The sequence below is a fragment of the Triturus cristatus genome, chromosome 4_1 (genome assembly GCF_964204655.1).
Source record: "Triturus cristatus chromosome 4_1, aTriCri1.1, whole genome shotgun sequence".
NCBI classification, from domain to species: domain Eukaryota; kingdom Metazoa; phylum Chordata; class Amphibia; order Caudata; family Salamandridae; genus Triturus; species Triturus cristatus.
Genome location: NC_140585.1, coordinates 739,154,557 through 739,179,251, shown reverse-complemented (window position 1 = coordinate 739,179,251; position 24,695 = coordinate 739,154,557). Strand labels below are relative to the sequence as shown.

At 45.4% G+C, this 24,695-nt stretch overlaps 1 protein-coding gene across 1 annotated transcript in view; it reads left to right on the top strand.

The window, feature by feature from the left end:
- C4_1H12orf42 (chromosome 4_1 C12orf42 homolog) overlaps positions 1-24,695 on the top strand; it is a 462,326-nt gene that overhangs the window by 94,455 nt on the left and 343,176 nt on the right. The window contains exon 2 of the mRNA XM_085651141.1: positions 16,121-16,189. Within this exon, the coding sequence (XP_085507267.1) occupies positions 16,121-16,189 (69 nt within the window). The remainder of the gene's footprint in view (positions 1-16,120; positions 16,190-24,695) is intronic.

Here is a 24,695-nt window from a genome sequence, read left to right as displayed (position 1 = left end):
GAAAGAAACTTTTTCTTTGCGTAACGTGAGACCAACATCAGCAAGCCTATGCAGAACTGATTTGAGAATCTGATTGTGTTCAGATACAGAACTACCAAAGACGAGGATATCATCTTGGAAGAAAACTGCCTTATTTGTACCCTTAAAAATGTCAGAGACCATCCGTTGGAACACGCTAGCGGCTGATGATAGGCCAAAGGGTAGACATGTAAACTGAAAACTGCCTTCTGTAGTGATGAACGTTGTAAGGTGTTTTGAACTTTCATGTAATTTGATTTGATGATACACACTTTTTAAATCAAGCTTCGAGAAAAATCTTGCATCTTTCAAAGTGGACACTAACTCGTTTATGCTGGGCAAGGGAAAAATGTCAGCCACAACACATTTATTTAAGGATCTTATGTCCACACAAAATCTCAGCTTGCCATCGGCCTTCTTGGTGATTACCACCGGAGACACCCATTCAGATGCTTCCACAGGCTCGATGACACCACTATCCAATATGTCCATAATTAAAGACTTTACTTTGTACCTGACTATTAATGGAACCCTCCTCAATTTGTGTTGGACAGGCAGAGCATTTTTACTCAAAACAAATTTGTGGACATAGCCTTTGAGCAGGCCTAATTCTTCTCTAAATACAATGTCAGTTTCTTTGAGAATGTCATTTAAACTTTCATCTTCTATAACCATGACTTGAGAAGGTGCTCTAGGATTTACTATTATCATATTGGTGGATCCATCCTAAAATGGGAGGACCTAGTGGAAAACAAAATATGAGCTACAAAATACCCTAACAAATCTATTGATTCCCCTTGATACCCTGCAGGAGAAATGTCCTTGGGTAATAATGTTCTCCCCTCCCACTCATGGTCAAACATGCTCCTGGGAATAATGGTGTATCTAGAACCATTGTCAACTATGAGTGAGACCTGTCGACCATCAACCAAGAACAAAGCTTCTCTTATCATCATCTATGGGTTCATCAAGGTCATCTACGCAAAGTATTTTATTATTTAAATCTCTCCTCCAGACTTCACTATCTTGGAAGGAGACAACTCTGGGATGAGGTTTAGATTTGCACATCTTAGCAAAATGACCTTGGCGACCACACTTCAGACATTCTTTGTTAGAGGCAAAACAAAATTTGAAATCAGACATATGTGCAGAACTCCCACATCTAGAACAGAATTTTGTAGAAGATTTAGTAATGGGGACAGCTTTCTGGTTTGAGAACTTGTTTTTGCTTCTGAGTAATGCTACATTACTGGAATCATAGTCTTCTTGTGCACTGCTCTCACAAAATTGATCGCTAGAAATCTCAGCAACATCCTGGCATGAGCGGTGTTTTTGTAACTCTTTCATGCAGTTCTCTGACTGTTCAACTACATTAGCTAGATCAATAGCCACCTTGAGGGAAGGGTTCTTGGCTGCCCATAGCCTCTCCTGGATTTTTCTGTTATTACACTGAACCATTAGTTGATCTCTTATCAACTCATCACACATTGAGCCGAATTTGCACTTAACAGAAAGTTCCCTTAGTCTGGCAACAAACTCATCAATTGTTTCATAGTTTTTTTGATGATGGGGATAGAATTTAAAATGGTTCATTGCAATATTTTCCTCCTTGGCGCATCTTCCTTCAAGTCTACACACAGTCTCTTTATATTCATCAGGTAGGGGTTCCCCATTAGCTTGTAGAGCTTGGGCAAGGTATCTAAAAATTTGCTGACCTTCTTTCCCCAGGGTACTAAGAAGAAGTGCTTTTTTCTTTTTGCGATGAACTCTTGACCATCTAATGCGTCAAGATAATTTTCAAACATAACCAACCAGTCTTCCCATGGTATCGAGGGGATACCAGGTTCTTGCTAAAAATGAGGAGGGGCGACAACAAAAACCTGAGGAACAGACATGGTGGTGTAATGTTAAGAAGAGTAATATTTCGTAGAATTTTAAGCGAAAGGTGTGCACGTCACAGTAAAAATGTGCCCTCCAGGAAGACTGTGGAAACACTTGCTGAGATGAGAGGACAAAAATGTATTGAATTATTGACTGAAGACTGTCGTAGAAAGTGTGTGTGTCACTGTTAAGGAAATAACTTGTTGATGAACTGCCAAAGGTGTGTGTATCACCGTAGAGACACACGTTAAAATCATAAAACAAATTCACTTTGTGTGGTAGAAAGGGTGCGTATCATTGTTGAAATACGCTAACTCTTAGATGAACGCTTCTTATCGGGAAACGGGCGCTGTGCGTTGTCTTCTCGTATGCTGTGTTGCTATGGTAAGAAGCATACACAAGGAGAATAAACTCATAAAATGGCTGCTTTGGGACGTCAGGAAACTGAAGCGCTGGAAACATTTTACCAAAAGTTACATTAAATATGGCCGCCAACGTGGCAAACACGTAATGACGTGTATGTTTGAGCCTTGACCGCACCGCTGAATACAACTGTGTCCAGACTTACTTGCAATATGGCCGCCGACGTTCCTGGAACGTTACGTAGCAACGTAAACAGAGGACCCAGAGAATAACTTTGTGGTGCTTGCCGGGCTGTAGAGACCATATTTCACCTCAAAATGAAGTATTTCTTGTACGAGAACGTCACAGAAGGGGATCCGGAGTGTCCGCTGCTGGTCTCAGGCTCCGGGAGAAGTTGCAGCAGGATTAGGAGACTGCTGTTCTATTTCCTGGTCAGCACCGGGTAATCATGGGTCAGGAGTCCGTGATTCAGCACAGCAGGATCTTCGCCAAAATTTGTTGTGAAGATAATACACAGGAGACTTCAGGTAAGAAGATTGTACCGACTTTATTCAGAGCCAGCAGCATAACAGACACTCCCTAGCTGACCAGGGACCCAGCTGACCAAACTAGAATGTACAAAGAACTATGGTAACAGTAGAACACACATAAGGGAATGTGGGGACCAGATAAGGAAAGGAAAGAAGGGCTAACACAATGCTGTAATGTACAACATGCCTGTAATTGGGAACGTGGAAAGCCATCGATCTGGTGCAAGCTTCCCTTCCGTCTGCTTCTCTCCACCCCAGTAGTCATTAGAAGCCTAATGTGCACACATATGAAAGGATTGTACACACAGAAAGGACGTTCTAATGCACACAAGCAGGCATTAGAAGTCTAATGTGCACACATATGAAAGGATTGTACACACAGAAAGAACGTTCTAATGCACACAAGCAGGCATTAGAAGTCTAATGTACACACATTCATATGAAAGGATTGTAAACACACAGGATGGAAGGACATCGTAATGTACACAAACAGGCATTAGAGTGTACAATGCAGGTGGAATCTGTAGTCGTATAACAGATACTTAATCTATAATGCCACGCACGGTAACTAGAATTTAAACCGCCTTATATCCGAGGACACACACAGTGCACATAGGGTAAAGAGACACCGCGCTCACAGACACACTAACAATCCCCTAGCCCCACCTGTGCCTTTAATAGGATCAGACGGGGGTGTGAGGAGGGGGTCAGAGCAGCCTACCAGCTCCTACGGCCTATAAATACAGTATTATGGCTCCTTCCCAGACGGTGGTGTTTGTGTATCTAGCGCCGCGATGCACACACGGCATGCACAAAGGCGCACCGGTTACGTCCACCCTGGTAGGCCCGCGCGGGGTTGTAATAATCTTTATATAAAATAAAAATCGTACCTTCCTCACGCGCCACCACCTCAGCTCCTGGCTCGTTGTAGGCAGCCTCCTTCCTCCAGCTCCCCTAAGCCAATCACAACGCTGCAATGGCATCGTTGTGATTGGTGAGGCGCAGCGGCGAGCACCCCAGCCGGGCCATTTTCTCTATGTAGGCTGCATGCAGCAGCCTACATAGAGAAAATGGGGGAGTGCGCATGACTGCTTTGTTCGGCCCTGGGGCCGACCAAACAGTCAGTACCCACAACAGAGGGCAAGCCACTCCCCCCTGCCCTCAAGCGGGACCGCCCACCCGCCCTCCCACAACCAGGCACTCCAGGCACTTCTGCATTCTCACAATGCGAGAAGCAGAAACATAAAATGGTAGTTTTACCATTTTATGTTTCTGCCTTCTTGCACTGCGAGAAAGCAGTGGGTCGACGCCCCCACGCCCCCATGGTGGAGCCACCACTGCCTAAATATGCAAAAGAACGGCCTTTCATATGGGACATGCGGAATCTGGGTACAGATGTCAAATGACCCACCCTACAAGTACTGATGACTGAGATAACAATATCTACTATCCTCGCCAGACCAATTTGTAGTTAAGATTTTTCGAGGTCTGTTGTACTTTTTGGAGGTGTCAGCTTTAAGGGACTCCTGGCAGCTCTCTATTAAAATTGCACTGTTTGCTTGACTGCTTGTAAGCGCTTTGAAGAATATGATTTCCAATTGGAATGCAAAAGTTCATATTTCGATTTTTTTTATCCTCTTTTTTAAAAATATGTGTAGTTGCTTACACAGGCTTGTTATAATGTGCCACTTGGTAGGTGCCGCGTTCCCCCCTCCCCTATCCTCTGCATTGGTACAGTTTAGAATGTTGCAGTGAAGGCAGCTTTGGAATGTTGACAGGCTGCCTTCACCCATGATATGACTGCCAGCAGCTGAGGGTGTCAGAACGTTTCAACTGAATAAAGTATATTGACATACTACTGAGAGACTACTTACTTCATCTTGGCGACGAGGGAAACTGCGGCTGTGGCAGGGACAGCGTGGCACCCTTCCCTGCGTGTATTTCAGCTTGCTGGCGATATGAAGTGACCATCCGGATCGAAGTAATTGCAGGGGCAGTTAACTGTGTCACGGGTTGCTGCTGCCATCTCCGGAGGTGAGACGAACGCTACCGGAGTGGATGGGGAAGGATTTGAAGAATCCCAGTAATTTTTGAACCGCGACAGGCGGAACGGCATGAGGCAAAGTCTGGGAGTGAATGAAAGAGGAGTGTCCACATAGCCCCACGAATCGAGTTGGTCCGGCTAAAGCGCTCATCTGTTGGGTGGGGTGAGAAGTGCCTTTGTGTGCCCCTGACGACGCTATGTGGTGAGGTGCCACCGGAGCAGAAGCGGCTGCGGGAGTTTGTGGAGAAGATCAGCTGGCAGGAGGCGGGACTTGCCGGTATATTTCTTTGCGGCACTGAGGGGGAGGTCCCACCCTCGCACAACGACAGAGGTGTGTCTGGGAATCCTGTCGGCGGCATCAAACGCACAGCAGCGTCGGGGGAGTCCAGGCTGTTCCAGCGAACTGCTACGGAGCAGTGAGTCACAGCGAGTGTCGGCGGGAGTTCGTGGCAGCGGAGAAGCCTCCGGTGAGGTATCATCGTGGGATTGAATCCGTGCGCTGTTCCCAGGTCTCAAAGGTCAGTGAGGGAGACAGTCGCGTTGCCCTGACTGGCTCATCCAAAGCTACCACTATTTTCTCCTCAGAAGCATACGCTTCTCTCACGGACAGACAAGCTGCAGGAAGAAGCGCCTAAGACTCACGGAGGGAACTCTGGGAGCCCACCACAAAGGAAATAGAAAGGGGACTGTACACAAAGTGAGAAAATGAGTAGGCGAATGTGAAAGTTTCCATACTTCGGTGTATTTGTATTCTGGTCAGACATCTTTGAGGAGAGTAGAGTGAACTATCTGCCAATTAGCCTGACTACTCCCATCTAGCCCACCTGCCAATTACATGTAATCCCTAGGGGGAAAAGATAGAGATCCACCCCTGTTGAGAGCAGTAGAGGTTCAAGAGGGAATAACACAGTTATAAGGGGAGTATCCTATAATGGCAGGGGCAGGAATGAGTCAACCCCCACCATTCTTGAATGAATTAGGAGAACCAGACATCCCCTGGAAAAGATGGGAAGGTATTTTTAAATCCTACCTGATAACCATTGGGGGCGGGAACTTCTCTAACATAAGGAAACAGCATATACTATTACATAATTTAGGAATACATGGAAGGAAAATTTATGAGGACATAACTGGAAGATTGGTGGAGGATGAGGTTCAGGATGAGGAAGAAGGGGTTGACGTTTATGAATACACATTACGAAAATTAGAGGCACATTTTAAAGTGAAAATAAATGTGGTTCTAGAAAGACACAAATTTTTCAAAAGGGTGCAAAGGAAAGAGGAGAAAGTGTCTTCTTATATAGCTGTGTTGAGAGGAATGGCGGCTACATGTGAGTTTGGGGCGCTTACGGATTCACTAATCCGAGACCAATTAGTAAGGTGCACCAATGAGGAGAAGGTGCAGGAGGAGTTGCTCACAAGGAATCCTGATCTGGAGGAAGCTATAAGCATAGCGAAAGGTCTGGAACACACAGCGATATGCATGAGAGAGATGAAGGGGTCAGAGGAAAGGAAAGAGAAATCCATGTCTAAAGAGGCATTGGATGGGGAAGCCGTTTGTAAAGTGGAGAACAAGTACAGAGAGGATGTGAGCAATAAGATGGAAGGTCTGAAATGTTTTAGGTGTGGGAACCACAATCACTTAGCCAACAACTGGCAATGCCCTGCAAGGAATGTTACTTGTAGGAGGTGCAACAGAAAGGGACATTTTGCTAAAGTGTGCAATGTTAGTAGTACAAAGGTACACATGGTGGACAACCCAGAAGAAGTGGTGGGGGAGGAGAAAAATTTTATGTCAGATAGAGGACGTAAGCAAGGAGGAAAATACACAGTACCCCACATGTGAGATAAGACTGGATGGGGAGAAGTTCAAAGTGTTTGCAGACTCGTGTTCTCCGTTTACCCTAGTAGACAAGCAGGTGTTCAGGGAAAAATTTGCAAAGCATAATATCATATTAGAGACAGCGGATATAGCTCCCTCAGGGTATAACAGAGTGCCAATCCAGTTGGAAGGGATGGTGAGAATGAGAATAGCCTTCAAAGACAGGCACACCGTGGGGAAGGTATGTGTGACCAGGGAAGGATCAAGTCTTTTAGGGTGGAAACACCAAAAAGAATTGGGAATAAGGCTCGACCCAAACAACCAAGAGCAGGTACTTCTCATAGATCCCCCGGGCGAGGGGTCGAACCTGGTAAAAGAATTCCCAGAAGTGTTTAATGAAAAACTAGGGGTACTAAAAAACTACATGCATAGGATAGAGCTCAAGGAAGGGGAAACACCTACTGTGCACAAAACACGCTCCATTCCCCTATTGATGAGGGAACCTTTAAGAATGGAATTGGAGAAGTTGGTTGAACAAGGGGTCATACAAGAGATAGAATGCTCAGCATGGTTGGCGCCCATTGTAATAACGAGTAGGGATGGAGGAAAAAGCATTAGGCTATGTGTGGACTTGAGGGCGTTGAATGCCAACATTGTGGTGGACAGGCATCCCCTCCCAAGGATACACGAAATGTTGAGTACATTGCAGGGAGCTAAGTTCTTTAGTGTGCTCGACCTCTCATCGGCCTACCACCAAATCATGCTGCACCCCGAGTCCCAACCATTGACCGCTTTCACCACGCCGTTTGGCAACTATACATTTTTGAGAATGCCGTTTGGGATGGCGTCGGCGGCAGCAGCGTTTCAAAGAGCAATGCAACATGTGCTGAGAGATTGTCCAAAGTCAATGTGTTTTCAGGACGATATATTGATTTATGGGTCAAGCGACATGGAGCACGATGAAAATGCAAAAAGGGTGCTCAGACGTTTAAGGGAGGTGGGTTTCACCACAAAAGAGAGCAAATGCAAAGTGGGAGTAACCTCGGTGGATTACTTAGGGCACACCATCTCGGAGGAGGGGATTAAGCCCAAAATAGATCTGGTGGAGGCAGTAAGGAAAGCACCCACTCCATCTTGCAAGGAAGAGGTACTTTCATTTCTGGGGTTAGCCGAATACATGGCTAAGTTCATTAAGAACTTTGCAATGATAGCACATCCCCTCAGGGAAATTTTGAGAAAAAACACGCCTTTCTTGTGGGAGAAGGAACAGGAACAGGCCTTTGAAAACATAAAAGAGTCAATTGTGTCAGCACCATTTATTGGCAACTTTGATATAAACAAGGACACCATAATCACAACAGATGCAAGCGGAAAAGGTGTGGGAGCCATGCTTTCACAGAGAGTGGATGATACGGTGAAAGTAGTAGCATTCGCATCAAGGTCCTTGTCTGGGGCGGAGTCCAATTATTCCACCATCGAGAAGGAGGCATTGGCGGTGTATTGGGCAATAAAACATTTCAGTTTCTATGTTTGGGGATTGCCGTTCGTAGTATGCACAGACCATAAGCCTTTGGTCAACCTGTTTGGTAGCAAGGTTTTAGAAAATATCACTCCCTGCATTGCTAAATGGGTGCTAGGGTTGCAAGGCTACAATTTCAGAACAACATATGTACCAGGCCAACAGAATAAAGTAGCAGACTTTTTATCCAGAGCTCCAGTGGAGAGACAGGAGGAAGAAGTCAGTGACAGAGAGAAGGTCCTGGAAATTAATATCCTGGCCATGACTAGAGAACAGTGGGATGTACACATGGAACAGGATAATACCCTCCGAGAAGTGAAAACATGGGTAGTAAAGGGGTGGCCAAACAAATGTGGAGCCCTACCGGAGCACTTACAACCATATTGGAACGTACGCAACGAACTGTCAATAGAAGGAGAGTATCTCCTCAAGGCCGGCAGAATTGTCCCCCCTGAGGGGTTAAGGAAACAAATCATTGATCTAACCCATGAAGGTCACCTGGGGAGGAGTCTATGCAAGGCAAGATTAAGATCAGAATATTGGTTCCCAGGCATGGATTCAAGCATGGAAGAGAGAGTGAAAGAGTGTTACGTGTGTGAAGTAAGCGACAAATCCAAATGTACTAGGCGACCCCCACTTAGTCCGGTGGAGGTTCCAAGGTCCCCGTGGGACAAGTTGGGATTTGACATCACAGGCCCTATTAGGGCTAAGGGACCACAACAATGGTACATTTTGGTGATCATTGACTATTATTCTAATTGGGCCACCCACAAATTTGTGAACAACATCAACACCAAAGCAATAGTAGAATTCCTGAGTGACGTATTCTCAAAGGAGGGCATACCTTCCACTTTGATCACGGACAACGGAGTACAATTGGTGTCGGAGGAGATGAGAGAGTTCCTAAGGGACATGTCCATAAAGCACATACGTACTCCATTGTACTGCCCGAGAGCCAATGGCAAAGTGGAGAGAGCCAACCGGATGCTGAAGGAGAGTATCCAACTAGCAGTCAAGTCTGGAGGAAACATTGAAGCGGCGCTGAGAGACATGCTCTGGTCCTACCACACTACGCCCAGCCTATCCACGGGTCATACACCCTTCGAACTGTTGAGAGGAAGAAAGGCGGGTTCTAAACTGTCACCAAATTGGATGAAGCCCAAGGAGCCGGTGTTGGTCAATCCAGAAGAGTTTAGTAGGAAGGTGGATTCAAGGCAAAAGATGTACAAAGAAAGATATGACAGCAAATGGGGTGCTAAGGAAAGACCCTTTAGCAGAGGGCAAAGAGTGTACATTCGGAAACCTGTGAGTAGGGGAGGCAAAGAGGACAAGTTCTATGCCCCAGAAAAAATAAGGGAGGTGAAGAGAAATGTTGTCATCATGGAAGATGGGCGGAAGTGGAGCATGGATCGGGTGGCCACAGGTCAGAGGGAAACTGACCAAAAGGTGCGAAGAGGGAATCTGGAAACGGGACCCAGAGCAAGGGCGACCCCAGAGGGAAGGGTGTTCAGACAACACAATCCCCCTAGTTGGCACAAGGATTTCAGAATGGTATGAACAGAGTGGGTACCCTGCTGGTCTTACCAGTTTTGCCCCGCCGAATGTTTAACTATATGTTCTGTTTCTTTGTAATGCAAATATTAAAAGGGGAAGATGTGTTATAATGTGCCACTTGGTAGGTGCCGCGTTCCCCCCCCCCCCTATCCTCTGCATTGGTACAGTTTAGAATGTTGCAGTGAAGGCAGCTTTGGAATGTTGACAGGCTGCCTTCACCCATGATATGACTGCCAGCAGCTGAGGGTGTCAGAACGTTTCAACTGAATAAAGTATATTGACATACTACTGAGAGACTACTTACTTCATCTTGGCGACGAGGGAAACCGCGCCTTTTTTTTTATCCTCTTTTTTAAAATTATGTGTAGTTGCTTACACAGGCTACACAGGCATTCTGTATGGTTCAGCAGGCTCCATTTTCGTTCCCCCTGCAAAGTTGGTTAAGTATCCAGAAATATCCTGTAAACCTCCCCCCCCCCCACATACACACACAAAAAGGTAACTAAATGGAACCAGGACTCTGAACTCTGAAATGTGTGAATCGGTTTGCCCACGTTATGCTCTCATATATACCCATATTACCGCCTCGTCTACTTCAACATTGTTTCATGACAAGAAGACCAGTCAGTTTAGAATCGTTGGAAGCATAACACTATGACCCTGAAAATGCACTAGACATATATTTCCCATTACCTGAAAGCAACAATGCATATTCTAAGTTTGTGTTTGTTCCCCGCCTTGCCCCCAAATCCCCCCCTTTTCTTTTTCTTTGCGAGAGGGATTTCAAATTCATAAACACCTATGTAGACGCATGCTATTTTCCTCCTCAGAAACCCCTTCATTCACCATTACCTCTTTGAAGTCATCCTCTCCCTCCTCTGACTGAAATGAGTCAGAATCACTGACTCATATGTTACCGTACAAGTATGTTAAGAACTGACCCCAATCCATTCCTGAAGAAGGTATCTATTGATAATCCATTTAATTGAAAGCATTTCCCTGAGCACGTGCAGCAATGATAATGCCTAAAGATTTAAGCAATTTCACCTACCAGTGACCATCACTCTTCTTAGCGTTAGTCAATGGCCCAGAAAATAGGAATTTTTTTAAAGGAATTTTAATTTAACTTGGCTACTTTCTTGAGTGAGTACCCGAATTCTTTTGGCACAATCGCCAATATTTAAGAGAGTAGTTTTTAACTCGCATCTTAAGAAATTGAAGCAAGCTATCACCGATGACATACCTTGGCCAACATACATTTTTTACAAATTCGTAGACCTCGGGAATCAAGTACATTTGTATTCTTGAAAACAATGAATGTAGGACAAATATGTAGGGGTGAGCTACCCATCCTCCCTCTTGGGGTTGTGTCTTGCACAGTGTGTATGTACATTGTGCGGGACATACGTCTTATGAACCTCATGCTTTTTTTGCTTTCTATATATACTTCATCATTGACCTCATCTGACACCATGCACCTCCGCAGAACCTTAAGTGGCTGTAAAACAGATACCCAAATACATTTGTAACCTGCGACCTGCTTTTTAGGTCTCGCCTGAGCCAGCGCATGCGCTGCTCTGGCAAGACATTTAGTAAGCGGGTTTTCATAGTGCTACCCACATACTTTTTCCGGCCACCAGCTTGCTGTTACGCGCACAAGCGCGCGCAACGTGCACAGCTGCCATCTGGCTTTATTGCGTGAATCCGATCAGGTTCACTTTCACGGGGCGCGCGCACACAACTCCCGGGCTTCTTTTCACGCACGCACCACTCGCGTGCTTGTTTTCTTTCTGTTTTCTGTTTTTACTTTGAAACTGCTGTTAATAAAACGTAAAGAGAATACTCCTCACCTTCGCATCCTAAATAGAATTAAACGTTTCCTTCATTATAGGTAGGAAACTTCTCTTTTGCCGCTACTCCACGCCAATAATCCACGCCTCTGAATGTTTCCGAGTTTTCGCATTGCGCCTGCGTCTCAAAATATAAATTCCGAATGGCTTATTGGCTTGTACTACAGACTCTGCCCTTTATGTTTCTGATTGGCGTTTCTTCCGGAAGATCTGCTCTCTCAGTAGGTGAGCTTCCTCCGCATTGTGCGCCTGCGTATACTAGGTCTCTGGAGTTTCATTGGTCAACGTTGAAGCTAACTTAACCCTGTGCGTCGCTGCTTCATTTCGGAACTACCACGCTTCCTTTTCGCCTGATTGGTCACTTTTGGAATCTCCGCCCTTTCTATTTTCTGGTCCTCTTTCCTTTCTCTTACCGCGCGCTTCGTTGTTTTCAGAGTGATTGGTTGTTTGTGAAACCCCGCCCCTCTTCCCTCACAGACAGTGTTCTGATGGTGCTGGTTGGAGCAGTAAGAGCAGACCTGGCAAAGGCTGTGACCGAAGCTCTAAGTGAAGGATGGTGTTCTGCAACTGTACGCGGCAACGATGTGAGCTGGTATTATAGTGAAAGCTAAGAGCTTTCCTGTAGTAGTGAGCAGAGAAGGGTTAACCCAGGAGCTTAAACCCCCCCCCCCCCCCAGTCAACATAGCATCCACCCTTCTGCCGTCTTTCTCTTACTTGCCACCTGTATTCTTTCTGTTTTCATCAGACCGCCAAGTACATCCAGGGGCACAGATTATCTTCCAGGTCCCCTGATGCCCTTACTTTGTTCCCTCTAGTGTAGGGGTCTGCAACCTTTTCCACGATAAGAGCTACTTACGACTAATGAAAATGATCGTGGCAAACTAATTTTGCGTTTTATAATGACGCGACATGCGGGCTGTAGCGCGCCTTCATTGTTTGGCATAAACGCGTGCTGCATATATTACTTTCTATGGATAGAATGTTCAGTATTTACGGCGGCCCATTTCTTCTTATTAGGCTTTCACTTAAACACAGATAACTACTTATGGATTTAATAATGATGTGACGTGCGTCAAGATAATTATTTGGCTTCTTTGACCGGGGCAATGGATTTCTATGCCCCTCCCCTAAGGCAGCTTAACAAGGGGGAACTGGTAGCGGTTAGTTTCCATCACATTAGGAGTGTCTTGAGACAGAGAGTTGAAATGCTTTGGTGACTTCTGGGAATTGACATAATGTCTGGTATGCACCTTATCCATAGCGGCTATAGCGTGACTACATGCTCACAATGTATTATCAAAACAAATTTTTTCTTACTTCTACCTCTCCCTCTACCTCTCTCCCTCTACCTCTCTCTCTACCTCTCCACCCCTCTCTCTACCCACCTCTCTCTACCCACCTCTCTCTACCAACCTCTTTCTACCTACCTCTCTCTCTACCCACCTCTCTCTACCCACCTCTCTCTACCCAACTCTCTCTACACACCTCTCTCTCTACACACCTCTCTCTCTACACACCTCTCTCTCTCTACACACCTCTCTCTCTACCTCTAAGTGGCAGCCGGAGCATGATAGCACTGCTTGTCCTTTAAAAAAAAAAAAAAAAGCATTGGCATAGCAAATAGGTCTCGCCTTTGGGGCCTTATAAGTGTTTAACCATGCAACAGTTAATGTTGTTGCACCAAGGATATTGTGCTGCATAACTAAATACTTATAAGGTCCCAAAAGTGAGACCTATTGGGTATGCCAATGCTTGGTTAGAAGGAAGTGAAGGAGCTTTGTGCAAATCCCCTGCCAGGATGCAATTTAATTCTATGTTTTATAAAAAAAATACAACTACAATCCTTGTGTCGTCTGGGTCTTGTTACCATCTTAACAGTCACTCACGTGACTTAAACACTCATAAATCAATCAAAAGGTAACAGAATGGTAACTGTGTCAAATTAGGTGCATGGCTAGAATGAAAAAAAACATATAATTCCCTTTGACCTCCTTTCACTTGCTTACTCATAAAAATACGTTTGGTGTTTTAAGATATTTTTCCAGTTAACTAGGATGAGCTTGCTAAGAAAGGCTGTATGGGAGGATCTAAAATGGCATCAAGGCCTTTTTCTGACAGAGATCAGGTAAGTAGCTTCCTACAAAGAGCGGAAGGGTTGAACATTTTATAAAGACATGCCAATCACCTCAACGCAATATTAATTGGATGAAAACTAGGCCCAGGCGAAATGTAAATTTCACAGGCATAATTCATGTGAAATGATACCATTACTCAACATCGCGTAATTATGTGCCACTTGTGACAAAAATTTACCGCAGGCATTCAGGAATGACACCACTAGTGTTTTTGCACTCTTTTTTTGTTTTGTTATTTAGCAAGAAGTACATCCTTGTGTCAAAAATGGAAAAGAGGATGCTTTCACAATAAATATAGCACTAAATGATGGATTATATTTTACATAATAATGCAAACTTTTGCTTAATTTTCCCAACATTTTGGAGTTTGACTGGGCCCAGGGGTACATGGTGTTGCTGTACCAAACAGAAAGACAAAACAAGGAAGAGCATATTCTTAACCAAAGCAAACTTTCTAGCTACCATATATTTCATGGTATGAATTGTCATTTACAATTCCAGGCCTGGGCCATGTTACTAAACAAAAGCTGGAGCACATCCCCATTGCCAACGCAGAGCTTCTTGGTTGCCCGAGTCCTCGTCTGAATGTTGCACCTAAGACAGGTTCTATTTTCATTCTCTAGTTTTGCCCACAGGAGAAGGAAGCTTCTGCGTGGGGGACTGGCCTGCATCTTGAAGCAAATACCTGAAAGGCATGACAAATGTTGCTTGGTAGATATCTGATCCAGTGCATAATTTGAGCCAGTGGTTTCTGGTGCTCAACACCAGCACTTAATCATCACCAGGTCTTTTCATAAGCACCAGTTTATGACACATTCATTTACGGTAGGCACGGGGAAATTAAGTGATTTGCCCAGAAACACAGGATGTTGAGTTGACACGGAGACTCGAACCTGGTTCTCCAGCTCCGAAGTCGGCAGCTCTGGCATTACGCCGCATCCTCTCCCCACTTTCACGGTTAGTATATGGTTCTATTTTAGGTGGCACGAACAAGAGAGATGAGCTGGTGCAAGCTGCCTCCTGATGAGAGCCCCGGCACTTATTCTTTTTACAAATTAACCACTAATCTGAACCCATCTATCCATGAGTTGTCCAGGGAGGAATATTAGAGGGTCACCACAACGCCCTCATCTGTTATCTCTGAGTGCTGTGCGCTAGGACGTGAGAGTTACTATCAGCTGCACTGGTGCTAGGTCAAGTACAGTGGTAAACTGGTTCATTTAGTGGCGTTGTCCACATAGAAGTGTGGAGTCTGCATCTCTACATAGTCCTAGGTGTGAGAGAACTTTGCTCAGCTGTTGATGCCGTTATTGCTGACAGGCCTGGATCTACTCCAGCTTCTATGTGATGCCCTCACAAGCCGGCATGCCTGGTTGGGAGAAAGAGAGCTTCATTATCATTCAACAGCTCGATTAAGTATCAGCGTCACATTCCTTCAAAATGTAGTTTAGTAGAATGATTGAGTGGTTTTTTTCTCAGTCTTAATGTTTTGCCATTTAATCAATAATTATGCTATTTTCATCTTCAACATTTTATTTGTATCTAGTTAATAACGTTTTTGCTATTTTTATGGCTACCTCTTAGTGTTGCTTTATTTATACAGGCCGTCCAAAAGGGTGTATCGTGAGAACCCTTCAAAGCTACAGTCAGGGGTACTATATAAATGATTTAGCCCATGCCAGTTTATGAACTGTAGGGTTCTGAGGGTTGTGGAACCTTGGTTAGTGTGGAAAATATTTCTAATTTCCCTTTCACTCCTACCGGACTGTGGCTTCTTGCACAATTTATGAAACCACCCTCCTGTGTCCAGGGCTGGACTGGCCGTAGCTGGCACCGGGCAATCCCCCAGTTGGCCGCACGGGTGGGGGCCAGTTTTGGGCCCCTGGGGGGCGTTTTTGTTACAGGGCTGGTTTTGCAGCATAGCTGCAAAATCGGCCCTGTAACAAAATCGTCCGCAAACCGGCCCTGGCAAAGAGCTCGGCAGCACCCCCAACCCCGGGAGGGGAGGGGGCGGCCGAGCACTTTGCCAGGGCCGGTTTTGGTTCCCAGTCCGGCCCTGCCTGTGTCTGAACCTACAGGGGAAAAAAGCCATTGCGGTATAAGAGGCCGCCTCAGAGTTTTAGGCCTAGTATCAACTAACATAATGCATTGTCTTACTTAGAAGTATGTTCTGTTCCTGTTCTTTGATTATTTTTATGCAGCAGCCAACAATGTCCACCAACATCAGACGATATTAATATGCTTTAGCCAAAACTGCAAATTTGTCTTGTGGGTCATCCATGTTACCTATTTGCTTATAATTATTAAACCTTAATTTCGCATACATTGGGGGAAGGATGACAGAAAGAGTTTTGTGATAGACTCATGATTCATTCGGTTTCATTTTACCCTTCTTGTTTTTAGACTGTTCCATGCTACGTGACCTTTGTGAGGGGTGCAACCTTGTGGGATAGAGGTGTTTACCATTACACCGTAAGTACCGATGATTTAAAATTACTAATTACCTTAAGACTGAATAACCTACACACAGCTCTGATATTTGCAGAGAAAATTGCAGCTATCTGGCTCCACAAGTAAACACTGCTCCATTTTCCTACTGTGACCTTTGAGACTTGACCTCTGCACTGACCTCCTGAGTTAGTTGTGCATCCATTCAGTGGTTTAGCCAGTGTGTAATGGGCCCTAGTGTAAACAAGTATTTGCCATGCAATAGGTATCGCATTCACACCAGTTTGAGCTATTGGCACTATAAATGACAATGCCTTTTATTTATGTTTTGGGTTTTAAAACATACATAAAAGGCATTGTCATTTACAATACTAATAGCTTAAACTCTCGCATATGCGAGACCTATTGCAATAAAGGGCCTTCTCGGCCGCTTGTTAGATTGTAAATATCAGAGGAAGATACCGGCCTGCGATGTATTCAAAGTAGTGATAAATAGTGCAGTGAAGAAGATGTGTAAGTGTTGTAAATTACACAGACAAAAGTGTGAAGTGAGAGTTACATATGATCCAAGCTATAAACACTAACAAAGTGCTCCAACACCTTTTGCTCTGTGATTACACTGTCACGGTTCAGGAGGAAGAGCGGGAGGGGGGCTATTTCCTGCCCTCTCTGTGATTTGAGTGTGCAGTGAGGCATTGCGTAATGTTACTGCTATCTTTGGCCTAATAAAAAACACTTCAGCTGTAGTAGGGCCCTGGCTTCACCTCCTGGTGTCTGCAGCTCCGGCCTCGTACAATGCCCCTGTTATTACAAGTGAGCGAGAGGCGCTGAGGTGGTGGTATTGGCATTGGTGGTGGTGGCATTGGTGATATTGGTGGAGATGGGCGTATTGGTTGGGGCGGTATTGGTGGAGGTGGTATTGGTATTGGTGGTGGGGAAATTGGTAATAGTGGTGGTGGTACTGGTATTGGGGTGGTGGTATTGATGGTGGTGGTATTGGTGTTGGTGGTGGCATTGGTATTGATGGTGGTATTGGTGGTGGTGGTACTGGTATTGTTGGCGGTGCTTTTGGTGGTGGTGGTGGTATTGATGGTGGCATTGGTGGTGGTATTGGTGGTGGTATATTGATGGTGGCATTGGTGGTGGTATTGGTGGTGGTATTGGGGGTATTGGTGATGGTATTGGTGGTGGTGGTGCTATTGGTGGTGGTATTGGTACTGGTGGTGGTGGTATTGGTGGTGGTGGTATTGGTGGTGGTGATGGTATTGGTAGTGGTGGTATTGGTGGTGGTATGGTTGGTGGTGGTGATGGTATTGGTGGTGGTGGTATTGGTGTTATTGGTGGTGGGGGTATTGGTGGTGGTGGTATTGGTGGTGGTGGTGGTATTGGTGGTGGTGGTGGTATTGGTGGTGGTGATATTGGTGTTATTGGTGGTGGTGGTATTGGTGGTTATTGTGGTATTGGTAGTAGTATCGGTGGTGGTGGTATTGCTAGTATTGGTTGTGGTGGTATTGGTGATGATGGTATTGGTGGTGGTATTGGTGGTGGTATTAGTGGTGGTGGTGGTATTGGTGTTGGTGGTATTGGTGGTGGTGGTATTGGTGGTGGTATTAGTATTGGTGGTATTGCTATTGGTGGTGGTGGTATTGGATTTTGTAATGGTGGTATTGGTGGTGGTGGTATTGGAGGTGGTGGTATTGGTGGTGGTATTGGTGGTGTTGATATTGGTGGTGGTGGTATTGGTGGTGCTATTAGTGGTGGTATTGGTGGTGTTATTGTGGTAGTGGTGGTGGTATTGGTGGTGATGTTATTGGTGGTGGTGGTATTAGTGGTGGTGATGGTATTGGTGGTGGTGGTATTGGTGGTGGTATTGCTATTGGTGGTGGTATTGCTATTGGTTGTGGTGGTATTGGATTTTTTGTGGTGGTGGTATTGGTGATGGTATTGATGGTGTTAGTATTGGGAGATATGGTCTCGGCTGCAGCTCTGGCCTCGTACAGTGCCCCTGCTATTACAAGTACTTCAAGTCCAGACCTACTGACTTTGTCATTGCTTGTTGCATTTTGTTTTTCCATTTTCTAGCCTCCTATTTGAATCGCGATTTCCTAGGGATTATGTGAGTATGCATGCATATGTTTGATGTCACAAGGAGCGAAAGGAGAATAAAATGACTATAAGAGTACTGAGTGATCCGTGACCCTAAGATAATTGCATAGCAAAACTAGCAGAGGTTTGTTCACAATGCAGTGTCCCTTGATAGGACATATCTTCCCCATGCTAGTTAATGCCCACTAAATAAATATCTGAGAACCAGAGGTCCACATTACATCATATTTGCACAGGGGCAGGAGCTTGAAGAAGGTGGTTTAGGTTTCAGGTTATGGGTAAGCATGACTGTCTGTGCAGTAGAATGCATGACACGTTTAACAAAGTAAAGTCACCAGTAGGAGGGAACACATGTAGCTAAAGCCCAAGTGCCTGATTTAGAGTTTGGCAGACGGGCACTCTGTCAAAAACGTGAGGGAGTTTCATCCACCTCATTAAAAGTGCATGTAAATGTGATATGTATCATGTCCATCTAATTACAAGTACTACCCATCAGCCAAACTCTCACCCAGGCCCAGCGGTGGCTCCTCCGCTAATGCGGAGGAGCATTGCCCCACTGCTTTTCAGCAGTGCAAAAAAGGAAACATAAAATGATACTAGAACAATGTTATTATCATTTTAGTTTTCCATGCTGAAGCCAGTTTTGGGGCCGGCGGGGCTTGGCTTTCGTCAGAGCCAGCAGGGGGAGGAGTGGTTGGTGCACTTAAGTGCGCATGACAGTTTGGCCAGCCGTCTTGGTTCAACCAAACCATCATGCGCACTTAAAAGGTTCACCCTGAAATATTGCACAGCTTAGGTGGAGAACATGCACATGCTCCCACTCCCTGTCTGAGCACCGAGCCAGGCCGCTCAGACCAATCACGACGCTGCTGTCATGTTGGTGACAGCAGCATCGTGATTGGCTTGGGGGATCCTGTGTGCTTCCGGGAAGAGAAGTGGAGGAGAGACGACGGAAGAGAGATGGTGGCCGTGCAGAGGTAAGTGCCATTTTCTTTTTTTCATGTTCACCCCTGCCACCCCTGTTCTGTACCAGCCACCACTGCCCAGGCCGCAAGTGAGATGAGATGCAAGCCAGTCCTAGCAGGGTGTTCTGCTCCTACAAATCTCTCTTCAACCCTAAAGAATATTTCAGTTAACTCTGTCACCAGCTGCAGCAATTCATATAAAACTTCAAATCCGATATGAAATGGGACGAGCCTACAGAGAAAGTGCAAAGGTACATTTTCTCAGAGCAAGAAAGCATCCAGGATGTTGAAGAGTCACCCAAGACACTGAGCATATCGGTCTAAGAGAGATCTACAGACTTCGAATATTTCCTGCAAGAACAGCAGGCCCAATCTGACGTTGTCTCTGGTGGCTTTCAGTAGATGCAATGAGCGATGCAAACAACTCCCATACAAGCCCCCCTACTCTTAATTTCATTTATGTTTATATTGAAAGGTTGTTGGCTCCTTGTGGTAGAGATGTCAGAACAAAGAGTAATATTTTATTTTAATTGGCTGTTTAATTGGCTAATTTGATGGGTGAAAGCATCACTCATTAAATTGAAGAATGCTTCTCTATTGCGCTCCATGATGAATACCATTCTTGATTTTGAAGGGCTTTCTCTAAGGTGCTATGTAAATAAACTATACATCCTTTCAAAAGGTCTTTCTAAAAGCCATCTTCGAGTGCTGCTCGAGGACCCACCGGCAGGACGTGCCCATTGTGCAGCCAGGACTCTTTCTGTGCATTCCCTTCCTTCTGCTCCTCCCCACGTGGCCTGGTGACCGGAATGCACCTGTAGACGTTATGCAAATGGGATGTGGGAACTCCATTCTTGGGTGATTTGCCTTTTGCTTTGTTAGACCAATTCCACAGAGATGGACAATGAACATAAGAGAGTCCTTGTGTTTTTGGTTTTCTTTTAGCTTCATGAAATCTTACATTTTATGTTGTTACTGGTCTGCGAAGTCGCATGTTTTTGTATAGCGGTATTTGCCACACCACAGGTGCTGCCACAGAGCTGTGCATTCACTCATACACAAGGTAGAGTACAAATCAAGAACACCCAAAACTCCACACAACATCGGACAGATGCACCAATTAACCACTGTGCTGGACGCAAGTTTGCGATTAGGTGAAATATAACCAGAGGGAAGCAGCTGGATTGTACTCGTTGGTTAATTCATTTAGGATGGGCATTCTGGAGTTAGGATCCTGTATGCAGGTTTTGACGGATCATTCTTTACCGAACTAGAGTGGGTTGGTTGTTGGTCTGTGTGATGGGATTAATTTCTGAGATTAGGAAGAAAAGAATGCCCACTCGTAAGGGCAATCCACATGAGCGGGTCAGTGTGTTTGTATGTAACAATATTTCTATAGAACACACCTACCTGAGCTGTTCTGGAGTGCAGTCCACCGCAAAAGGAACAAGGATGGGATATGAGAGTTTGTTGTTGTCGAGGTAAACAGATGTGGTTTGTGCTGATGCATAAGGCCCCACTATTCAACATCAAATTAAAGCTAGAAGCGTTGATAAAGAGTACAAACATTTAGTGAAAAATGCGGAAAAACTTTGTAGAAAATATGCTCTTCAGCTTTTAACCAAAAAGGAAACCAGATTTTTAAATGTTAACTTCCTGCCTAAAAATCTCTGTCTGCGGTTTAGAAAGTTTTTAATCTTTTTAATGTATCTTTTTGTCTTTAAACACATCTAAAATTTTACTCCCGGTAATGACATTCTCTAACCATCCTAGTTGTTTTCACGCAATTTTATGAGCTCAAGTTTTCCCTTTCTTTTGATATATATGTTTTTCTTTTTTAATATTCACTGACAATAAACGATCAGCCTCCCAGAGAATCATTTTTAGCATATATTTAGCATCTGGTGCTAAACCAGGAGGCAAAAAAGCAGAGTATTGTAGTTTATGCAACACTTTACTTGCCGATTTGCCATTTTGTTTAGAAAAATTACGTATTATTTCCTCCTGCATTTACAAACCTTTCCAGTGCATTTACAACCATCTTTTTGGTAGTGGTATACCATGTGGGGGTGCATACTTGTGTATTGCGAGGGGTTATTGTACTGCATCATCGATATGGTAAAATTGGCCCACAACTGGCAATTTTACTGGAAACTGAAATACGATCAAACTGTAAAATGTATGAAAATTGTCTGTCTGCACAAATTACCATTGGTGCTTGGATTTAAAAGTAACCTTTAGGAAACAAAAAGTGCAAAACATTTTCCTTACCGCTTGTGGTTCTGAATATAGATGTTCTTCTCTGGGGCCGATTTCGATCCGGGTCGGAAAGCACTCCGACCAAGCCGGATCCGGAGTGTTTTCCGACCGAGCCAGAGTCCTGCAGTCCGACCGAGCGAGTACGATGCTGCCGGACTCGGTTCGGTTGGACTCCCATAGGAGTCAATGGGAGCTGGTCGTATGACGCGTACATGGGCTCCCATTGACTGAATGGGTACGTCGCGGACAAGTGTGCCCCCTACAGTGGGTACGCGTTGGTGCAATCCGCACCGTACATGCCTGTGTTGGGGGGACCCATGTGTCTCCCCCTGTGTCGTAGGGCTGCGGGTGATAGGGGGTCCAAAGCAGACCCCCTAAGGCAACCACCCGGGCGATTTGCGAGCCGGACACTCTGGCTCTCACAGGCTGTCCGACGCGTGCATCGTACTGGCTCGGTCGTGAATTGCATCCATTGCATGCCACGGTTAGCTTACGACCGAGACGTACGGAGCGGTTCGGACCGGAAATGACTCGGTCGGTGAATTTCATGTAGATTGCATCGTACTTGCTCGCTCGTACAGCTGTACGAGTCGGCCGGAAAACACGCATACGGCTCATAGTTTTTCCGGCCGGATCGCATTTGGTGCCCTTCTGACCTGGATCGTAATTGGCCCCTCTGTGTTGTACTCTGCACCACCAGCCCGCAGAACAGAACATGGCTCATGATCGGTGTAGTGTCTTGTAGATATGAATAGCGGGACCCTTCTGGTCCCTGATAGACTCCATAGGAGAATGACGTAACCATTTAGGTGTGGTTAATAAAGTTCATGATGCAGTTCATACAGTTAACGGTTACACTCTGAAGAATAAAGACTTACACTACAGAGCTCCATGTGAGGCGCGGTCATTTTCATATTACCAGGTTTGGGAGGACGCTACATTTGAGAGACAGACAAAGAGGGACCCGGGCAATCATTTAGATTGAAAGTCTTAATACTTTGAGGCTGCCTACCCTGCATCTCTTCTTATTTTTGTATTTGTATTTGTTTATTCCATTCACATACCATACACAGGAACGTAAATGGCCCTTAGGTGCCCAATAACCCACTGATCAATTAGGTACACATAGAAGGTTGCATAGAATACCTGCAAGAAGGCCTGGCTACAAAGGAAAACTGTTTTATGATCATGAGTGGAGGGAATAGTGTGCATCCTGGCACTTTTTTTTTCAATTGGTGGGTGTGCAATTTACCACTTTTCAACCTCAGAAAGGCCTATGAATAAAACAACTGGTTCTCAAATAATATTGAGGAATTTAGGGGGAACGGAGGCCCTGGAAAAGCAATTTAAGGACATGAAAATCTTTGGATATAAAGGACTAAAGAGTGGTTGAGGAAAATTATATATTACACAAACACCGTAACTCCAAGTTGATCAGTAGGTCTGGCAATGCCATTTCAGTCAATTTTAAGTTAGTTTAATATTTTACAAATCCAAGTGCCTGCAAGCTTTTTCTCTCATCATTAGTGAAACTGACTAAGAACCTTGCCTCCCATTTCAACACCAAGGGGCCGATTCCGATCCTGGAAAAACCGGGTACAAACTGTCAGTCGGAGCGTTTTCTCCGTCCGACTCGTACCCGGGAAAAAAACCCTACAAACTTGCAAGTACGATTCGTATGGAAACACCATTTCCGTACGAATCGGAAAAAAGACCGACCGACAGAAAAATACATACAAATGTGATCCGGGACACCGCGGACGTGACGTCCGGACGGAGTTTGGCAGCTTTTTACGTACCAGCAAGTAGGATTCGTACCGACAGCACTCCGGACAGCAATATTTTTACGGCACCCAAAAAGTGCCGGAAAAGCGAAGTACGCCGCGAAGCGTGAGGAAAAGGGGGCCCGGTACGTGCCGAACACCCCCCTAAGTATGCGCCGGACCCCCAGCCCCCCCACGGATGGACGCGCCGTACCCCCACCCGTGTATGTACGGAGCATACCCCCAGCCCCCGTATGTACGGAGCGTACCCCCACCCCCGTATGTACGGAGCGTACCCCCAGCCCCCTGTATGTACGGAGCGTACCCCCAGCCCCCCGTATGTACGGAGCGTACCCCCAGCCCCCCGTATGTACGGAGCGTACCCCCACCCCCGTATGTACGGAGCATACCCCCACCCCCGTATGTACGGAGCATACCCCCAGCCCCCCGTATGTACGCGCTGGGGGTCCGCACCGTACATATGGGGGTGGGGGTACGCTCCGTACATAGGGGGGGCTGGGGGTACGCTCCGTACATACAGGGGGCGGGGGGTACGCTCCGTACATACGGGGGGCTGGGGGTACGGCGTGCACACACGGGGGGCCTGGGGGGGGGTGTTCGGTGCGTACCGGGCACCTGTTTGGACATCTCCATGGTTGCTATGGGAGTTCGCTCCGGACGGTCTTTTTTCCATACAGTTGTACAATCGGACGGATGGGACGGATCGTACTTGCGCATTCGGACTTCAATTTTCCCATTTGTACGTAAAAATGTCCGGGGACGTGTCGGAGACTTTTCCCGACCCGAGGACGTGTGGGGGAATTTTCCCATTGCGATTCGTATGGACTTTTTCCCATACGAATCGTACTTGCCAGTTTGTACGGGACTTGTACGATTCGGTCGGAAAAAAATCCAGATACGATTTGTACGGGGAATATTTTTCCAGGATCGGAATCAGCCCCCAAATCTTGATATATCCCTATGTTCTTGGACTATTAGAAACACCAGCTTGGCAACTGTAATGCATACTAGAATCATGGCCAAAGAGTTTGGTAGTCAGGTTACATAGCATCTAGTGATCTTGGTACTCCCCTAGCCCACCATCGTGTCTAAACATACCATCCATGCCACTGGCTCAGTATTGTCTACAATCGGAGCTGCTTTAAAGCAGGTTATTTCCATCTGATGGTCTAAAATCGTCCCATGGTTTCCAATGTCCAAAGAATACTTTTAAGAGCATAGATTCTGCTGAACATTCTTCAACTCTTCTTCCATTTGGGTAAAACGATCAAATCTGCTGTACTGATGTAAAATATTGGTTCACTTACAAAATATAGATGTTAAAAATATAAAAGTACAAAATATCGATGCAAAAATATAGAATGCAAAAATGTCGACTCCCTATACTTAAAAAGGTTAGTATAAAAATATAAAAAA